The sequence below is a fragment of the Ctenopharyngodon idella genome, chromosome 7 (genome assembly GCF_019924925.1).
Source record: "Ctenopharyngodon idella isolate HZGC_01 chromosome 7, HZGC01, whole genome shotgun sequence".
In the NCBI taxonomy this organism is placed as follows: Eukaryota; Metazoa; Chordata; class Actinopteri; order Cypriniformes; family Xenocyprididae; genus Ctenopharyngodon; species Ctenopharyngodon idella.
In genome coordinates this window covers 5892905-5910929 of record NC_067226.1, presented here as the reverse complement: position 1 = coordinate 5910929, position 18025 = coordinate 5892905, and the positions used below count along the sequence as shown (strand labels likewise).

The 18025-nt window shown below is 37.9% G+C and overlaps 2 protein-coding genes and 1 long non-coding RNA gene across 3 annotated transcripts; 2 read left to right on the top strand and 1 right to left on the bottom strand.

The window, feature by feature from the left end:
• The first annotated feature begins 1969 nt into the window (after positions 1–1969).
• Positions 1970–3743, top strand: LOC127515587 (serine/threonine-protein kinase pim-2-like). The gene is made up of 5 exons (XM_051899410.1): positions 1970–2081; positions 2494–2585; positions 2727–2777; positions 2882–3260; positions 3454–3743. The coding sequence occupies exons 1-5, from the start codon at positions 1970–1972 to the stop codon at positions 3741–3743; spliced, it is 924 nt and encodes a 307-aa protein (XP_051755370.1).
• A 5579-nt stretch (positions 3744–9322) lies between these two features.
• On the bottom strand, positions 9323–11677 carry LOC127516597 (intelectin-like). Its single transcript, XM_051901366.1, has 7 exons — positions 11533–11677; positions 11269–11403; positions 10939–11186; positions 10658–10816; positions 10431–10551; positions 10021–10124; positions 9323–9799 (listed from the first exon to the last, which is right to left on the bottom strand). Exons 1-7 carry the CDS (start codon positions 11615–11617, stop codon positions 9647–9649), a joined length of 1005 nt encoding a protein of 334 aa, XP_051757326.1. The 5' UTR covers positions 11618–11677; the 3' UTR covers positions 9323–9646.
• Positions 11678–11791: 114 nt separating this feature from the next.
• LOC127516599 (uncharacterized) lies at positions 11792–14267 on the top strand. Its single transcript, XR_007931036.1, has 2 exons — positions 11792–12170; positions 13152–14267. It is a non-coding gene; the product is annotated as an uncharacterized LOC127516599 (long non-coding RNA).
• Positions 14268–18025: the final 3758 nt, after the last annotated feature.

Below are 18025 nucleotides of genomic sequence, written 5' to 3'. Positions count from 1 at the left end.
ATATATATATAAGGCAATTATATTTTATATGCATAGTGTAGGATTCAAATTCAAATTAAATTTCCTCTTGACCGGAGATATATGTCATCTTAACACATTTTTTGAATGGTTTTTCTCTTAATAATCCTAGTCATTTCATGATCTGAACTTTTTTTTTTTTTTAAATGAACAAATTATTTTGAGTTTAAATGATCTCATTTTTGTCAATGGATAGTAGTGGTCTGTGAATTCATGTTGTATTTTGTAAGTTTTTATAGGCCCTATTTGTTAATGGACACTGGAATTCATTTAAATAGTGAAAGTTTAAAGTGAGACACTTGGGGTAAGATGTTTTAATTAGAAAAATGTTCCTAAATACACCTATATAACAAAAAATTTTTAGCAAGAATTGGACACGAGCCTTTTCTCAGCTGTGAGAAGAGTTCAGTTTCACGCGCATTCGAAAGCTTCACTCAGGAACACATTCCTCAGTCACGTCATAATTAAATAGAACGTTGTCTGTGCTGATTAGTGAAACCATATCCTCAGTTTTCTCAGTCTTCTCGTTTGCTGTTCGTTTTACAGAGTTACCAGAGTCAACATTTGTTATCATGGCAATGTTGAAGCGAAAACGTAGTTTTTGCGCTCAGGTGTACGACTGTTACAACAGCACATTCTCAACATCCAGCACCGATGCGGCTAAAAACCATCAGCCCGTTAGTGTCGTTGAGGAAAATGAGATGCCAATGAGAAAGAGAAGGAGGACGGATAGTTTTGAGAAGCAGCTGCCTCTTCATTTCTGTGATTGGAGCGGCAGCTCAGATCAAGATACCGCTGCGATATGCGAGAGAAGTACTGAGGGTAAATCAAATGACCACTTGAGAATGTCATTGAAGTGTCATTATATGATACAAATCCACACCATCACACATTATATCAAAATACAACTGAAGTTTGATCAAGGCAATGAGCAGATTTTTTTCTAAGATGTCATAAATATTTAAACATGGCTTGTTTAAAAAAAATAAAACATTTTAACTGAAGAATCACCATATTATGAGTATGCAGTGTTTAATATTTATTATTGATTGAACCATGCTTTTTCTTCAATATTCCCTGCTTTAGATCAGAATTCTCTATGGCACAGCGACTGTGCTCTAGAGGATCATGGTCTTCAGGAACCTCTTTCCAGTGGTCTTGAAGTCCTTCCTCCTGCAGATCAGCAGGTTCGAACCCCTCCTGCTCCAGTCCACCTCAGAGTGGACGTGACAACTAAGAATTGGTTTGAGGTATTGAGTCTAATAAGCTACAAATTACTATAAATTAATATTTAGAAGATTTTTACATCTTTTTTGTGCTTTTATTTTATGTTCTTTGCGATATGAGAAGAAATTTGAGGTCAAATCTCTTCTATGTGTAATTTATGTCAGCACGTACCCTGATTGCTGTTTTTGTTTTTTTGCGTATCATCAGCTTGTTAGTGAGGAAAATGATAGTCAGGAGAGCCAGAGGAGGAAGAGTAGTTTTGGAGAGCTGCTCACTCTTCACTGGAGCTGCAGTTTAGGTCAGGGTCAGAAAGTGGAGGATCAGACCACTGCAGCCATTAGTGAGAGACACGCCGAGGGTAAATCCAGTGACCATCTGAGAATCTGTACATCATAAAGTCTACATAATTTTCTGCTAGATATGAGTGTCCATACATGGAAACTGGAAATTTTTCTGTTCATTTTCATTACAATATTTTAAAAATCCACACCATCACACATTTGATCAAAAATCAGTCGAAGTTAGATCAAAGCCATGATCAGATGTTTATTCTTCTTATATATCTTTAAACACAGATGAACCCGAGCGGACATCTTTTAACAATGGCCGAAAGAGAAAACGAAGTTCTCACAGCGCTCAGGTGTACGACTCCCATGAGAGTACAACATCCAGCACTGATGTTGCTGAAAACCATCAGCCCGTTAGTGTTGGTGAGGACACTGAGATGCCAGTGAGAAAGAGGAGGAGGACGGACAGTTTTGAGAAGCTGCCTTCTTGTCATTTCTGTGACTGGAGTGGCAGCTCAAAACAAGATGCCTACGAGAGAAGTGCTGAGGGTAAATCAAATGACCATTTGAAAATGTGTAACTGTTTTCTGTTTACTAGAGCTCTGTACATCATAAAGTCTACATAATGTTCAGGCATATTTAAGTATCCATTAATGGGAACTTTAATGTTTAACATTCCCTGCTTTAGATCAGAATTCTCTACAGTACAGCGCCTGTGCTCTAGAGGATCATGGTCTTCAGGAACTTCTTTCCAGTGATCTTGAAGTCCTTCCTCCTGCAGATCAGTATGTTCGAACCCCTCCAGCTCCAGTCCACCTCAGTCCAGTCAGTCCAGAACCAGATCACAACAAAGTGGACGTGTCAACTGAGGGTGAGTTTACGGCCATAACCTCAAACATTTCACTCACTGCTGTCCATGCTTGATATTTCATCTCAACTAAAATGATTAATCTTTTAACAGACATTCTGAACCGGTATGAAATCGGCAGAAAGCTTGGTGAGGGAGGATTCGGATGTGTCTATGAAGGAAAACGCCTGAAGGATGACCTTGAGGTATCGTCATTTCCTTACAATATTTAGCAAACAAATTGTTTTGTCACACTATACCCATTTCAAGTCCTTTCAGTGTTTATTATTTGCACTATTTAGTGCACTTGACATGTTGGAAAGTAACTATTTTTTATGGTTGATCAGGTGGCAGTGAAAATTGCCAGAAAGCCACGGAACATGAAATACATCTCCATTGTAAGTAGGCGACACTCGCTACTCAGTGTTTCCACTGTTTTTTTTCAATTTAAAATGTGTAAACACACTGACAGCACCTTCTTTCTTCATGATCTTTCTTCTAGCCTGGTCATCCCGCACCCCTTCCATTAGAGGTCGGCCTGTTGATCCTTGATAACAGGGGTTCCAAAGTTCCAGAGATCATTGAGCTGCTGGACTGGCAGGACCAACCAGACCAATACATCATGGTCTTGGAGCGTCCCTCACACTGCCAAGATCTGTGTGGTTTTTTGGAGCGTCGCGGCGGCACCCTCAATGAGGACACAGCACGGTATATAATGACGCAGGCAACAATGGCCGCTGACATGTGCTGTTGCCGTGGAGTTTTCCACCGTGACATTAAGTTGGAGAACCTGCTGATAAACACAGATACACTTGAGGTCAAACTGATTGACTTCGGGTGCGGGGATCTCCTGCATGAATCCGCCTATGGCATCTTCTGTGGTATGCATCAAACCTGTAGTTTTACACTTCTAATTTTAGAAGTTCTAATGACAAGTTAAATTGGTATTATATAAACCATATCTCACTTTTGAAGTAGCATTTTTTAAATTAAATAACACCAGATAATTTTTTACAAAGCAAACATGCCGTGGGATTTCAAGCTTAACCTTCAAACAAAATCTCCTTCCTTCAGGCACTCGAGAGTACTATCCACCTGAGTACTTCACAGATGGCAAGTACCACGGTAAACCAGCTACTGTGTGGTCTCTGGGAGTGCTCTTATTCGTGCTGGTGTGTGGACGCTTTCCAGAACCCAGAGACGTGCAGATGATCCATGACGACATCTGGTCTGAGCCTGGCTTGTCAAATGGTAAGATCGCATTCATCACAACAAAGAAGACCAACTGTAATTTAAAACATACAAAACAAAGAAACAAGGAAAAACTAACACCCCAGCCAAGTGGCTTTATAAAAGATGGATAATGTGGATAAAACAGGAATTTTTCTTGATTTTCTGAACATACAGAATAGTCATATCTTACAGCTTAATACAAAGACAGCAGGTGTAAAGTTTGAAGTAATAATCTGACTTTCTTCCATCGTTCTGCACAGAATGCTGCCACCTGATTCGATCCCTCCTACAGAAAAACCCAAGCTGGCGGATTGATTTGAAGAAAATCATTTTCCATGAATGGTTTATGGTATTGAGCCTAAGATCCACTAGAAATGATTTTGAAGATATATTTGCTTTTCATTTTAAAGATTTTAAAAATGTTTTCCCCCCAAACAATTTATATTCTTTAAGAATATTGTCTATGTATTTTTGTGCATTTCTTTTGTTTTTTTGAGATGTCTTTTAATACTTCTTATTGTAATGTATGTAGACGTCAACATATCATCTGGTGGCCTGACACAAGTGGCATCCCTCTCTCCATGCCTTGGCTGGCAACCCTTGGCTTGTGGCAATAATATAAGCATCTGGCGATATTACTTGCCTAGGAACAGTACAAATATCCCTGTCACAGCCGACTTTAGGCAGAGCTGCATGTCATGGTCAGAATTCCTCTCTTGGCCGCTCCAGGACTTCATGTGAAAGCTGCTCCTTCCACAGCCTATTGTACAAACTTGGCTGTTATTGTTCATTAAATATTATTGTTCAGTAAATAATATTTTATATAAATAACATTGGCGTACCTATTGAGAAACAGTCTGTGTGTTAGTGGTGGGAATTTTTCAGCAACTTCAGAGCAGGTTACATTGACTTGACCTAGAGAATGAAAGCTATAACAGGCACAGGTAATCACATGCTCTCTCTCTCTCTCTCTTTAAAAAATACTCTACTAATACACTAATTGCTTAAATTTGTTAGATTTTTTTAGGGAAATGAAAGGGTTTTCTATATTTTCTATATAATCCGAGTTCAGCACAGATATGTAGCGTGACAAAAAATAAATATAAATAAACACAGCCGAGTATTCTATGCTTGGTTGCACAATGTCAACTTTCATGATTGTCCATAAAATCCGCAGTGTTGTGTGAATGCAGATATGTCAACCCAGAAAGAAGGGCAAAATACCTTGAGAGAAAGACATCTCAAAAATAATAACAGCCTAAAAACTTCCACCTTCCAAACTACCCACCTTATTTTTCAGTTAAAAGAGGTCCTTTTGTAAATCGAATGTGTCTGGCTTTCGGTGTTATTCTCCTCCAGTTATGTTTAGCTGTACAGAAAAGCTCATGCTGCTTGATATTGCAAACTTGTATTTCTTACCATATTATTTTAATGTATTGCCATAATTATAAACACACTGGCTTGTTGCGCAGATAGTTTTTTTTTCTTCTAGTTATTTAGTGTATATATAAATTTAGATGCCTCATTATTGTCTGTTTCTATTGAGAGCAAGTCTGTGCATCTGCAACCTAGTTGTTCACAGCTACTATGACATATCTATATCTGCAATAGACATTAACAAATGATTTCACAACATTTAATGAACCATTGGTGTGATAATTGTGCATATGGGTATTGCGTATTGAGTTATACATAAAAACACAAATCAGCACATTCTCACCTCTGAGAGGTCTTGTCAGCGTCTTGTTAACTGTTCCAAGTTGGAATGCATCGACGTGTCTTGAGCGGTCGAATGTGGAATCTTAGCTGCTAATGAATCATAAGTCTTTCACATTCACAGAAAATAGCTTACTTCTGAGTTGCAAAATAAGGTGGATAAGACAGTATTATCGTTAAAAGTAGCGTAGATTTTTTTAATAAACACTTTTTGTGGTTGAATACCGGTTGAAACTCTTTTCACATCCTGATAGCAATCAGTAATAGAAGTGGTCTAAATCAGTGTTTCTCCTTAATTAAACACACCTGATTAGGGTTATCAGCTCATTAGTAGTGACTCAAAGATCTAAAATGGGTGTGTCAGACAAAGGAGACATGCAAAATGTGCAGTGTTGGTGGGCCTCCAGGAATGTGGTTGAGAACCACTGGTCTAAATATTAAAACATGAACATACACTATATTGCCACAAGTATTGGGACACCCCTCCAAATCATTGAATTCAGGTGCTCCAATCACTTCCATGGCCACAGGTGTATAAAATCAAGCACCTAGGCATGCAGACTGCTTCTACAAACATTTGTGAAAGAATGGGTCGCTCTCAGGAGCTGAGTGAATTCAAGCGTGGTACCGTGATAGGTTGCCACCTGAGCAATAAGTTCATTCATGAAATTTCCTCACTACTAAATATTCCAACTGTTAGTGGTATCATATAGTGGAAGCAATTGGGAACAACAGCAACTCAGCCACAGAGTGGTAGGCCACGTAAAATCACAGAGCGGGTCAGTGCACAGTGCACAGAAGTCGGCAACTTTCTGCAGAGTCAATAGCTACAGACCTCTAGACTTCGTGTGACCTTCAGATTAGCTCAAGAACAGTGCGTAGAGAGCTTCATGGAATGGGTTTCCATGGCCGAGCAGCTGCATCCAAGCCTTACATTGCCAAGCGCAATGCAAAGTGTTGGATGCAGTGGTGTAAAGCACGCCGCCACTGGACTCTAGAGCAGTGGAGACGTGACGAATCACGCTTATCTGTCTGGCAATCTGATGGACGAGTCTGGGTTTGGCGGTTGCCAGGAGAACGGTACTTGCCTGACTGCATTGTGCCAAGTGTAAAGTTTGGTGGAGGGGGGATTATGGTGTGGGGTTGTTTTTCAGGGATTGGGCTTGGCCCCTTAGTTCCAGTGAAAGGAACTCTTGATGCTTCAGCATACCAAGACATTTTGGACAATTTCATGCTCCCAACTTTGTGGGAACAGTTTGGGGATGGCCCCTTTCTGTTCCAACATGACTGCGCACCAGTGCACAAAGCAAGGTCCATACAGACATGGATGAGCAAATTTGGTGTGGAGGAACTTGACTGGCCTGCACAGAGTCCTGGCCTCAACCCGATAGAACACCTTTGGGGTGAATTAGAGCGGAGATTGTGAGCCAGGCGTTCTCGCCAACAACAGTGCCTGACCTCACAAATGCGCTTCTAGAAGAATGGTCAAAAATTCCCATAAACACACTACTAAACCTTGTGGAAAGCCTTCCCTGAAGAGTTGAAGCTGTTATAGCTGCAAAGGGTGGGCCAACTCCATATTAAACCCTACGGATTAAGAATGGGATGTCATTAAAGTTCATGTGCACGTAAAGACAGGTGTCCCAAAACTTTTGGCAATATAGCTGTATATCTTCTGTGAAAATATTTGCGTTTGCATTTGGTTTGAATGCAATGATAGGATGTCCTAATGTTTCTGTTTATCATCATTATTAACTGATGTAGTGATGTAGTGTAGGTGGCACTTTGTCCCAACTTTTACTGCTAATCTCTAATACTACTCACCAGTGGCGAGGCCAGAAGTGGGTGGACCTTGGCAAAATAGGGTGGACCACTACTATTTTATATATACATATATATATAAAACTAAACAAAATAATGTTTGTTGCTATAGGTTCTGACAAAATGGTAATTGTTGCAGTCTATTTGAAAATATAAAATTTGAATTAATTATAAAAAAAAAAATGTTTGAATAAATGATTCAAGGATTCACTCATGAAGACTTTGATTGTTTCATTTCTTGACGAATGAGCGTTTTTGAATGAATCTCTTGAATAAATGATTATATTAATTAATTTTTAACAGTCACTTGTCACCACCTACTGGTGTAACAATATAATTGATTCAATCTTCATTTGAAGCATCTAGTTACTTTCAAAAAGATTTAGGCCTATGTCTTGGGGGGTACTTGACTTTTAGTTTTACAAATGAGGACAATCTTTGTAGGATAAACAAAAATGTTTTTGGTAATCATATTAAAAATAACATTTAAATTGGATAATATTAAGACTTTTGAGCTTTAAAGTGTTGGAAAAAGTGGCACTGTCACATCGAGGGAGTAAGGTTGGATGATGTAATCAGGGTCTGCCATACCTTGGCTTTTGGTGAAAAGACACCACTGATTTATAGAGCTTGTAATTGTTACTAGTAATAATTTAATTAGAGAGCTCTCTAATTGTAGTTGTAACTAGTAAGAATTTAATTGTAGAGCTTACTAGTAAAAATGCAATTACGACAAGTAATGCTGTGAACAATTTAAGCTAAAACGGCTTGCCATAGTACCAAATGTGGACGAGTCCTCTTTAGTGACACCGATTGATCATTTGAGCGTTTACATAGCCTAATCAGGATAAGGTAAAGAGATAGTTTTGAGCACTGACTGGTTATGTACTTGCTCAAAAATTGATTTTGGATATTTTTTAACCAAAAAAAGTTGCGGACTGCAGCTTTAAATTACATCCAGTTGTTTATTAGCTACTTATTAGTGTGAATTACGCGATATCCACCTTTCATCTCGTAGGTGTCTGATCATAGGTGTAATTTGCGGATGGGATGGGTGGGACATGTCCCCACCACTTTTTGCCAGGGTCGATATTGTCCCTACCACTTTTTGAAACATCTCGTGGCACGGATGTATACTAATACAAAAGAAACATCTCTAGTTGATTAGCAATTTGTTCGTTTGTGTTAAATAACAGGCGATCTGGCGCTGAGATGTGTTGTTTTTTGATATCATGCTGAGTGCTCCTTGCCGCTGTTATCAGTAGCGCAACAGTGTTCATTTGACGCTCGTGCGCACTGCACTGGCTACACACAGACCGAGCGCTTTTAAACTATCGCTTAACGCTGTTGCGGAGACTCTCTATTTGTTACTGTGAAATCACAAAACAAAATGCACATACACGTGTCCTTCCCTGCTTTTGATATACAATCACTGATGAACATCTTTGGTTTTAATGAGGAAGAAAAAAAAGCTATACGAGGACGGATTAGAACCCAGAACCTCTGGCAAGCTTAACGAAAATTCTACCACTAGCCCATTAGGACTAACAAAAATGTAATGCGTATCTATATTTTTATTTACTAATGTACATAAGACTAACAATATTGTATTATTGTTGATGTAAGGAAACTATCACGTTAAATATGAATTCTGTGTCAATAAATTATGCATTTATTAGGCAATTGTACATTTCTGATATGCAAAATGTTTGTTTTTGTGAATTGTGGGGACATTCCATAGGCGTAATGGTTTTTATACTGTACAAACCATATTTTCTATCGCCCTACACCAACCCTACACCTAAATTCTTTGTGATTTATAAGCCTTTTGAAAAAATGGGGACATGGGGTAATGTCCTCATAAGTCACCCTCTCCTTGTAATACCCATGTCATACCCATGTCATTATACAAATCTGTGTCCTGATATATCACAAACACACACACACACACACACACACACACACACACACACACACTTACTCCTGTCCCACCCATTTTTTAAAACAAAGTTACGCCACTCTGATCCACTACAAGAACAGAGAACTATCCGTCTTCACTGAAATTTTCACGCATCTCTGGTTGCACCAACTATCCACTAAAATATCTAAATAAAGTTTATATAGGCCTATTAAAGTAAGGTTTTGACTCTGGACAGTATTGACAGCCCACTTGTTTTATTTGAACATTATTACATGAACATACTGTACATGTGTATTCACTTTTGAACAGTTATAAAAAGAAACCCATGAACACTGAGAGTTGTTAAATATGAACAAGCAAAATCTTAATAAATGGCTAATCTGATTTGGTTTTTTTTTTTTTTTTTTTTTTAAGTTACAGTCAGCATACACGTATGTATTCTTAGATTACAGACCACCAATATAAAGGAAATATATTGTAAAGAAATACATGAGCAAATAATTGTGTATGTAACATCAATGTGGAATATCTTGGAAAGAAGGAAAAGAAGCTGGTGACTTTAGATTGATCGGAGTGTCAGCGATAAAAGAGAAGCACAGCTGCTTCGGTTATCTCTTTGGAAGCACTCCATCCTGCATTAGTACCATAGCCGTCCCAGTCGAAACCCGCAAAGTCCCCACACTGCCTAGGGACCCCCTCCGGAAAGTGTCCACCTCCACCAATACAGAACTGCAACAATTTGAGTACATTACTAACAACAAAACATATCTATACACTTCTTCAAATGATTGGTGCAGGTCATTTATTTTCATTGTAGATGTATAACTATCAGTGCATTTACTGTTTATACACACTGTAGTATGAATTATTGTCTGTGGTGCTTAACAGCATGTCACAAACGCTGTCCATGGACAGTGATTTAAATAATCCAGAATATTATTTTAACTCACATGTTCACTGTTACAGCCGGTTGGTTTGACACCTGAACAAAGAGCCAAGGCTGCCCTTTCAGTATTGAAGACTCTGAATGTGATGAATCCAGGCGTAAACATTGCTGGGAAAAATGCACAGAGTATATTGTTGATGATAATCTGTCATGATATGTCCTATGCACAAAGTGACATGGCTTTCATTCATTAAAGTGATTGGATCTCAACAATGATGATGATGCCTTGTCACCATCACTTAATAATACACAGATTTTCTTTTTGATGTAGGTACTTTCTTTAAAAATATTAGAAAAACATTGACTCAAGAGGCATTGCCAGGCTGTTGTTGTAAATAAGAATTTGTTCTTAAGAGACTTTCCTGATTAAATAAAGGGTTAAATGAAAAAACAAACACAAACAAACAAACATACTTCTTGAATTGGGACCAAACAGATTTTTGGTGTAATCCACATTTCCGGTATCATACACTATTGGAATAGCAGGTCCATTATCAGTGAGGCATGCCCCTAATCCAAACTTCACAGGGAATTTCTAGGAAAACGAAGATAAAAATTCAGTGTTTTTGTAATTTCACAAAATTTGTAGTATGTTTTTGTGAATGTTTCAAACCCAAAATTGGTGTTGAAGTTTATCTGACCTTGAACAAATTGAAAAGGTTTCCTCCGTGGAGAGTCAAGAAGTGATTCTCAGTGTGGTATCGCAGAAGGGAGTTAGGGTTCCAGTATTCCAAATCCATATTATTAGGAACATGCCACACAGACATATCTTGTGCTGGAATGTCAAAGTAGCCAGGATTCTGTGACAGAAAGGAAACAGACTATCAATTTCAGATTCAACATTCTTTTGATCGTTACTCTAGTGTGTTAGTGTCCCGTTGCTTCTATTTAACTATGGCTGTAAAACCATAATAAAAAATACCTTATAATCATCACTTGTAGAAGCCTCTGCAGTTCCAAATGTGACTGTGTTTGCCCATGTCCCATCACCATCAGGCCGGTTTGGTTCACTGCCCTGCTGACTAGACCAGCGATCACCAACAGTACACTTTCCATACATGTTGTTTTCATGAACACTGGCAACCAGCGTCCAGCCTCCACCCGCAGTGGTCATATCACAGAACGTCTGGTAAAGGACCCCTCTTGATGAGTTCAGATAGTATAAGCCATCTGTTTGAACAGAAGCATTCCTCCTGAGTCACTTAAATGGAGTTGTTGCTTAAGATAAAATATTAACATAAAATGAGCGTACCATCATAAACCTGATACTTTTCATGAAGTTCTTTGCAGCTTCGAGCAGCATATTTAATTCTGCCCTGAAGTATTGCATCCTCAAGATTGGTGTTGGTATCAACAGTTTTGATATGTGGTGCTTCTTGTTGATCGACTACAATGTGAGACAGAAAGATTTAGATTTATATTGTAGTGCTTCAATATATTGTGATAAAAAAAGATTTTCAACATTTTAAGATGAATTAATTTTTAATCAAAACAAAAAATTACACTCATTACTTACGAATGATTATGCTTGCAGTCTCGCAGAGCCATAAATTCAGTGAGAGACTGAAAAGTATCCCTAAAAACTTTTTTGTAAGCAACATAATCTGTAAAAAAAAAAAAAAAAAAAAAAAGAGAAAAGTTCTTCACAAAAACACTGCAAAGCTGAAATCTTTATGTTATTGGTTCCATGTTTCTGTGAAAGACAGCTTACTAAAATCTTTAGGCTACTTACATTTTAAAATTTCATTTGTATGGTATGAATTCTTACGTTTTTTTTTTTTCTTGTGTTTCTGTCCTCTATGTTGGCGAGCACTGTCAAGGCTTTTGGCTTCTGGCTCAGGCATACTTTCTCAGTATACTTATACTTGGGAGTGGAATGCGAAAAATGAAGGTTAGCCTACATGAGCCTAAGGAGAACGCGGAAAAATTCGCAGTTAACTCTGACATGCGGAAAAGGCAAGTTTTTTTGGCATGGGCTCTGGCTCAGGTAACCCAGAGCCGTTGAAAAACAGAGTTGCGACACTCCCATAGACCTCCATAGGAACTTTGGAATGCGGAAGTAACGCGTGTCGTGGAGCAGCCGATAGTTCCAAACACTGATAGTTCCAGCACTGAACCCCATTCATTTGCAGTGACTCTGAAGTTCGCTCGCTGGTAAGTTGATGAAATTACTGCATTTTTGACATTTGAACGCATTACCTGACCTCATGAATCTAGTCAATAGTTGTATTTTATGTAACCAGCTTTAGTTAATGTTTATTGGAAGATAATAACGTTTGTTAGACTCTAATTGCAGCTAGCTTAAGTGACCAACACTTCACTAACTTTAACTACCATAACCTGAAGTCAGTTGGGCTACATTCCTACGTACCTTTACAAGTTCGTTGTCAAACAACGTTTATCTTCGGTTATTAGATTTGTTGTTAATGTTAGCAACACTTAGTTGCCAGTTCATTAAAGTACCAGAGAATAACACCGTAAGAAGGCTGCATACACTTAGTGGCCACTATATTAGGAACACCTTTACAATCTAATGTAATTCAATACAACAGCTTTGCCAGGAATTCTACTTTAATGTGTATAATCAGCCAGAAATGTGTAAATTCAATACTGAGGTAATAGTTAAAGGTGATGTTGCTCTACATTGTGTTCAGATGGGTTTCTTATTTACACACATGAGGTGGCCAGAATATTAAACACATCTGGATATGAAGCAACAAGTGCAAAAACACCCCCACAAACTATGACCTCAATGCTAAATCACCATTAAATTTACACCTCTATGACAGCATAAAAAATTTTATCTTTTCCCTTATTTGCATAACTTCTTGGATTAGCTAAATAATCACCCAGCTTCTTCCATAATGTTATTGTGTGGAAGAATAAATTGAATAACAATAGTGGTTTGTATATAGTTTTTTTTTTTTTCTCATTTAATTTCAAAATCTGTACTAAAGTACAGAGCCAAAATAACAGAAATCATGACAAATGTCCAAATAGTTATGGACCTAACTGTAGGTGTGTGCTCTCACTTCTGTAATGTCAACCTCATGAAAATGTTTGGGAAAAGTGTATTTAATCTGTCCTTCAATGTATTAACCTTAATACTGTTTCCTCTTTCTTTACAACTCCCAGGTCTGTCCAGCAGCAACAGGCTTGACTCAACTCCAGACCCGGTCTCCTCTGGGCTCTGACACAGGCTGTTTCCACCTGAAGTTAACATGCATTTTGGTCGATCGAATCATAAGTGGACGACGGAGACACATACATGTTTACACCTGGTGTTTTAATCCATCTGTTTTGTCCTCTTTCAACCACTTCTGTCCTGATTTCTTTGAGGGGGTGGGTAAATGTATGGGTTTTTACAGATCTTTCAATCTAATGGACAAAATAAGCTTAAGCAGTTTACATATGAACGCACCCAGAGATGACAGGAAAACATATTGAGAGCATCAGTGTTCGCTTCTGCTCTGACAGCCGTGAGACCAGCCGAATGCTGTGAGTGTGTGTTAGAAATCAGGAATGGTGAGAGAACATTGTGCTTGGTACGTTTTTCATCTTTGAACCAAACTTTGGTCTTCAGCCAACAAAGTTTAAATCCTGTCTGACTCGAGTGCTTCCCATAATGTTTACACATTAGGTCAGTAGATGGAGAGTAGAGTAAACATGAGCGTTTACACTACGAAAGCAGTCCGGTCGAATGCATTTGAGTCTACTTCTGGAAGTGGTCGAAAGTGGATAAACTTAAACCGTTTTAGACCCTGTTTACACCTGTATTTAATGTTGTCCACTTGTGATCCGATCAGCCAAAACGCATCTTAATACCAGGTGGAAACAGGCCCACAGTCTGCTTCTGGCAGTGGAATGCTCTCACCCAAAAATTCAAGTATATAGCATTACTATAGTGTGGAGTTTGAATGCTTTTGTTATCAATGTATGGATAAGCATTTGACTGATTCTCGATTCACCAGCAGGTCTCCAGATCATCCTACAGCTGCGCTGGAAGAATGTAATGGATATTGTGAACACTTATATTCCTTTTCTGGCCTGCTTTCTGCCATCTTTCTCTCCCTGTAGGAAGTCAAATGAGTTTCTTTGAAGACAGAACATTCAAGGAAAACTTACCTACCCTCTCCCTGGATATAATATATAATTAAATGTTTTGTTGAATGCAATTGTTTGCCTTGTATATTTTTCACTGTTGACCAAACTTCTTTCTTGACTTAAACTGAGCAGCTTCATTCATTGATATTCACTTGTTGTGCATGTTCATTTGAATGTATCTTAACATAACACAACATTAGGATGTTAGTAATTATGACCTTAGAAGCACGAGAAAAATATATACAGTACATGCGGTAAATGTATACCTTATGGGAGCAGCCCCCCTTCCCTCTAAAATTAAACAAAAAATTAATTCAATTCAAAGGGCTTTATTTGCATGAGATATAAAACATACATACAAATGGTTTAGCCTATAGGGAAGGCCAGGATGAAGAGGTACATTAGCCATACTGAAATGAATACAGTTAACAGAAATGTTAATGTTATGGATCGTATTTAGGAACATTGTTAATTCACTAAGTAACCATCTCTCCAGTTACCTGTACATTTTAACAGACCACACTGTTAACGATAATGCCGTCTCTCTATCACTCTCCAGATACAATACGCTACTGTAAGTGTACACAATGTAGTAATCAATTTTATTCAATATTTAATCAATATTATGCGTTAATATTTACCGGAAAAAAAAAATGCTACAAATACAAGTAGTTGCTGTATTTTACGTTATGGGAGCAGCCCCTCTTCCCTTCAAAATTAAACACAAAAACTGATTAATGCTGTGTTTCCGCCACTCCCCAGGAAAAAAAGGCTATTACATGTATGTAATGTAAGTGTCAACGTAATAATCAATGTATATTATGCGTCAATATTTACCGATAATTGCTGCAAATATAGCTACAGCTGTCTGTCCCGCTTAAAACCCTTCAAACTGGTTGACAGCGCGGATTTGTTTGGAACTATTGAGAGCTACACGAACCACGTGACAGCGTGGCGGCGAGATCAAAGAGTGTCGCAACTCTCATATTTAACGGCTCTGAGGTAACCTATACTTGATTTTGGTTACCATTTAGGTGTTTCCCAGGGACTTTAATTAGTTTTGACCTAATTTCTATACTTGAAAGAGATAAACACGTGAGATTTTATTTTATTTTTATTTATTTATTTTTGACAGTAAAGACATTTTATTATTTTTTTTATTTTTTAATTATTTTTTTTTTAAAAAGACAAACATAACACAAAAAAGACAAACATTTTTTAAAAACACAATACAAACATTAAAAAATTAAAAAGAGAGAGAGAGAGAAAAAAAAACAGAAAATGAATAAGCAAAATAAATGCCCACATATATATAATATACACATACAATCATCTAAATAAACAAAGAAGGGGGCAAATAAATAAATAAATAAAAATAAACATTTTTAGCCAGAGCTTTTCTCCTTAAAATAATCTAAAAATTGGGCTCCAAGATTTCTTGAAAAGATCAGGTTTCATTCTAATTCAAATTTAATTGATAGGCTATAAGTCTTCTAGCCAACAGTTTACAAAATGCAATATTACCCATCGCTAAAGTTGTCAGTTTAACATTTTCCGGAAGAATCCCAAATAAAGCTGTTAAAGGGTTGAGGTCTATTACTTTAGTAAAAATGTCTGAAAAACAACTAAAAATTTCTCCCCCAAAACCTTAATAACTTAGAACAGGTTAAATGAATGAAACAGAGAGGCTGGCTCTACACTACAGCGTGGACAGGAGGGGTCCAAATCAGGAAATATCTTGCACCGTAGAACAATGAATACGATGCACCACCTTAAATTAAATAAGCCTATGTCTAGAGCTAACTGAAGAACAATGTATCCTTTTAAAAATGATATCCCAAGTTTCATTTTCTAAAATTATACTCAAGTCCACCTCCCAGAGAGATTTTAATGACCTACTAGATGGGGTTTGTTTGTTATTTATTGTACTGTAAATCTTTGAAATGGCCCCCTTTATACATCTGCAGGCCCGGCTAATCGGCAGCACCGGGAGAATTCCCGGTGGGCCGGTCTGTTTATTTGGCCGCAAGGGCCGGTGTTGTCATGGCACTGGGTTGAAATATGGATGCTCTAGAAACTGTCGACGCGGCCAAATGTACTAAGCTGAAAAGCCTAACTTTTTTCTTAAAACCTAGTCAATGACGGATTTAGGCCTGTACGACATGGGCAACGGCCGAGGGCGGCATCTTGCCAGGGGCGGCACGGGGCTCCCGCGCAAGAAAAAACAAACAAACAAACGAATGCGCGATCGGGGTTTTACCGCTCATTTGCACGTAAAGTTAGTGATATTATGTCACTCTGTGGGTAAATTAACCTGGTCGGGAGGGACTCGGAGTGTGCGCCCGGAGAAGACAACTCACTCGTACGAGTATACGAGAAGAAGGGGTGAGGTGACGTCGGGAGGGGAGCGGGAGTTCTAAATCAACACTAAATTATGGTAAGACAAAAGGTCTAAGCCACTGGAGGCTGATTTAAGTAACGTAAATAAATAAAAAGGAAGAGGGGAAGGGGAAACATGCAAAAGATAAAGGCATGTATGCAGCTATTACTCATATCGTAATAATAGTAGGCAAATAATAATATATATTGCCTATCACTATGTTATGTTGCTTGCTATGCTATTACACATTGGCCAACAATATTCAATTTTCTGTCCAGCTAGCTTACTGTCACAGTCACCGTCTGTATCATCTTCCCCGGACTCCATTTCCCAGCATCCCTCTGGTTCCTCACCTGCACTCTCTCACCAATCACCTGCACCTGAAAGTCATCACCTTTGTTAGCCTCTTCAGCACCACTATTTAAGCCCCATGTTCACTTCACCACATTGTCTGGTCTCGTCTATGGATGTCTCTATGCATTCACTTGCCTTATGGACTACTTCCCGGTTACCTGCCTGTGTCATCCGTCTTCTGTGTTCTAGCTACTGTCACCCACCATCCATCGTCTGCCAGCCTTCCTTCCACTCTCCACTCCTGCAATAGAGACACTGGGATACCATTCCACCTAAGTTACATTTTCAACATGCTTCAGTATCTCTACTCACCAATTATCTCCTCTGCCAGATCCATGCCTCTGTCTATAAATAAACAACCTGTTATTCACCTACCTGTCTGCCTCCGTCTGTGTGCCTGACATAACCAGACCGTAAAATGTGATTTTGTAACATAATGTAATTTTTTTTTTTTTTAACAAACATAATACTTTAATATTTTACTGTAAAGTTGTGCAATTTTTATATTTTGTCTTATTTATTTGCCTCAATTTGTAATTTAAGTATATACATTTATATAAAATAGCAATTTTATGTTAAATCCACTTTAATAAAGATCTACATTTCTCAGTTTCATTCAAACACACATCAGTCAATATATAAACTCTACAGATCATTGATTAAACACATAGAAAAATGGAGAACATAGAATCCAGAGAATCTAGTTACAGAAAAGAAAAAAAAAATCTATAAAAATCTATAGAAACAGTAAACAAAATTTGCAATTATGTAAAAATGTATAGTAATCGCAACTAATTAAGGTGAATATATTATATACTGTATGTAGCCTACTGCAAGTACTGTTTTGAATATTGTATAGTATTGAATGTCTGTATATGCAGCACTTGCATATTGTAAAAATACAGTAGTCCAAATGCAAGCGCTTAAAAGGTCAAAGAGAAAACTAAATAAAAAGTACACTCAAAAATATAGATTAGAAGACTGGAAGTTACAGTTTTTTACGATTGCTTACACACTAAAATTAAAAATAAGACACAGTTACTGAAACTCTACACTCAAAGAGCAAAACCTTAGCCCAGATCTGCACAACTATAAGCACATTCTCAGCCTTACACTTTTTGCAAAACACTACACACATTATTTTGCACAACACTAAACACACTTCTCGACA

Excerpts from the sequence above, each read along its gene's own strand:
- LOC127515587 (XM_051899410.1), top strand. The coding sequence starts at position 1,970 with ATGCCAGTGAGAAAGAGGAGGAGGACGGACAGTTTTGAGAAGCTGCCT. Across the intron at positions 2,586-2,726 it reads GCCTGAAGGATGACCTTGAG|GTGGCAGTGAAAATTGCCAG; the intron begins GTATCGTCATTT and ends ATGGTTGATCAG. Across the intron at positions 2,778-2,881 it reads ACATGAAATACATCTCCATT|CCTGGTCATCCCGCACCCCT; the intron begins GTAAGTAGGCGA and ends TCTTTCTTCTAG.
- LOC127516597 (XM_051901366.1), bottom strand. The coding sequence starts at position 11,617 with ATGTTGCTTACAAAAAAGTTTTTAGGGATACTTTTCAGTCTCTCACTG. Across the intron at positions 11,187-11,268 it reads AAAGTATCAGGTTTATGATG|ATGGCTTATACTATCTGAAC; the intron begins GTACGCTCATTT and ends CTGTTCAAACAG. Across the intron at positions 10,817-10,938 it reads CTACAAGTGATGATTATAAG|AATCCTGGCTACTTTGACAT; the intron begins GTATTTTTTATT and ends TTTCTGTCACAG.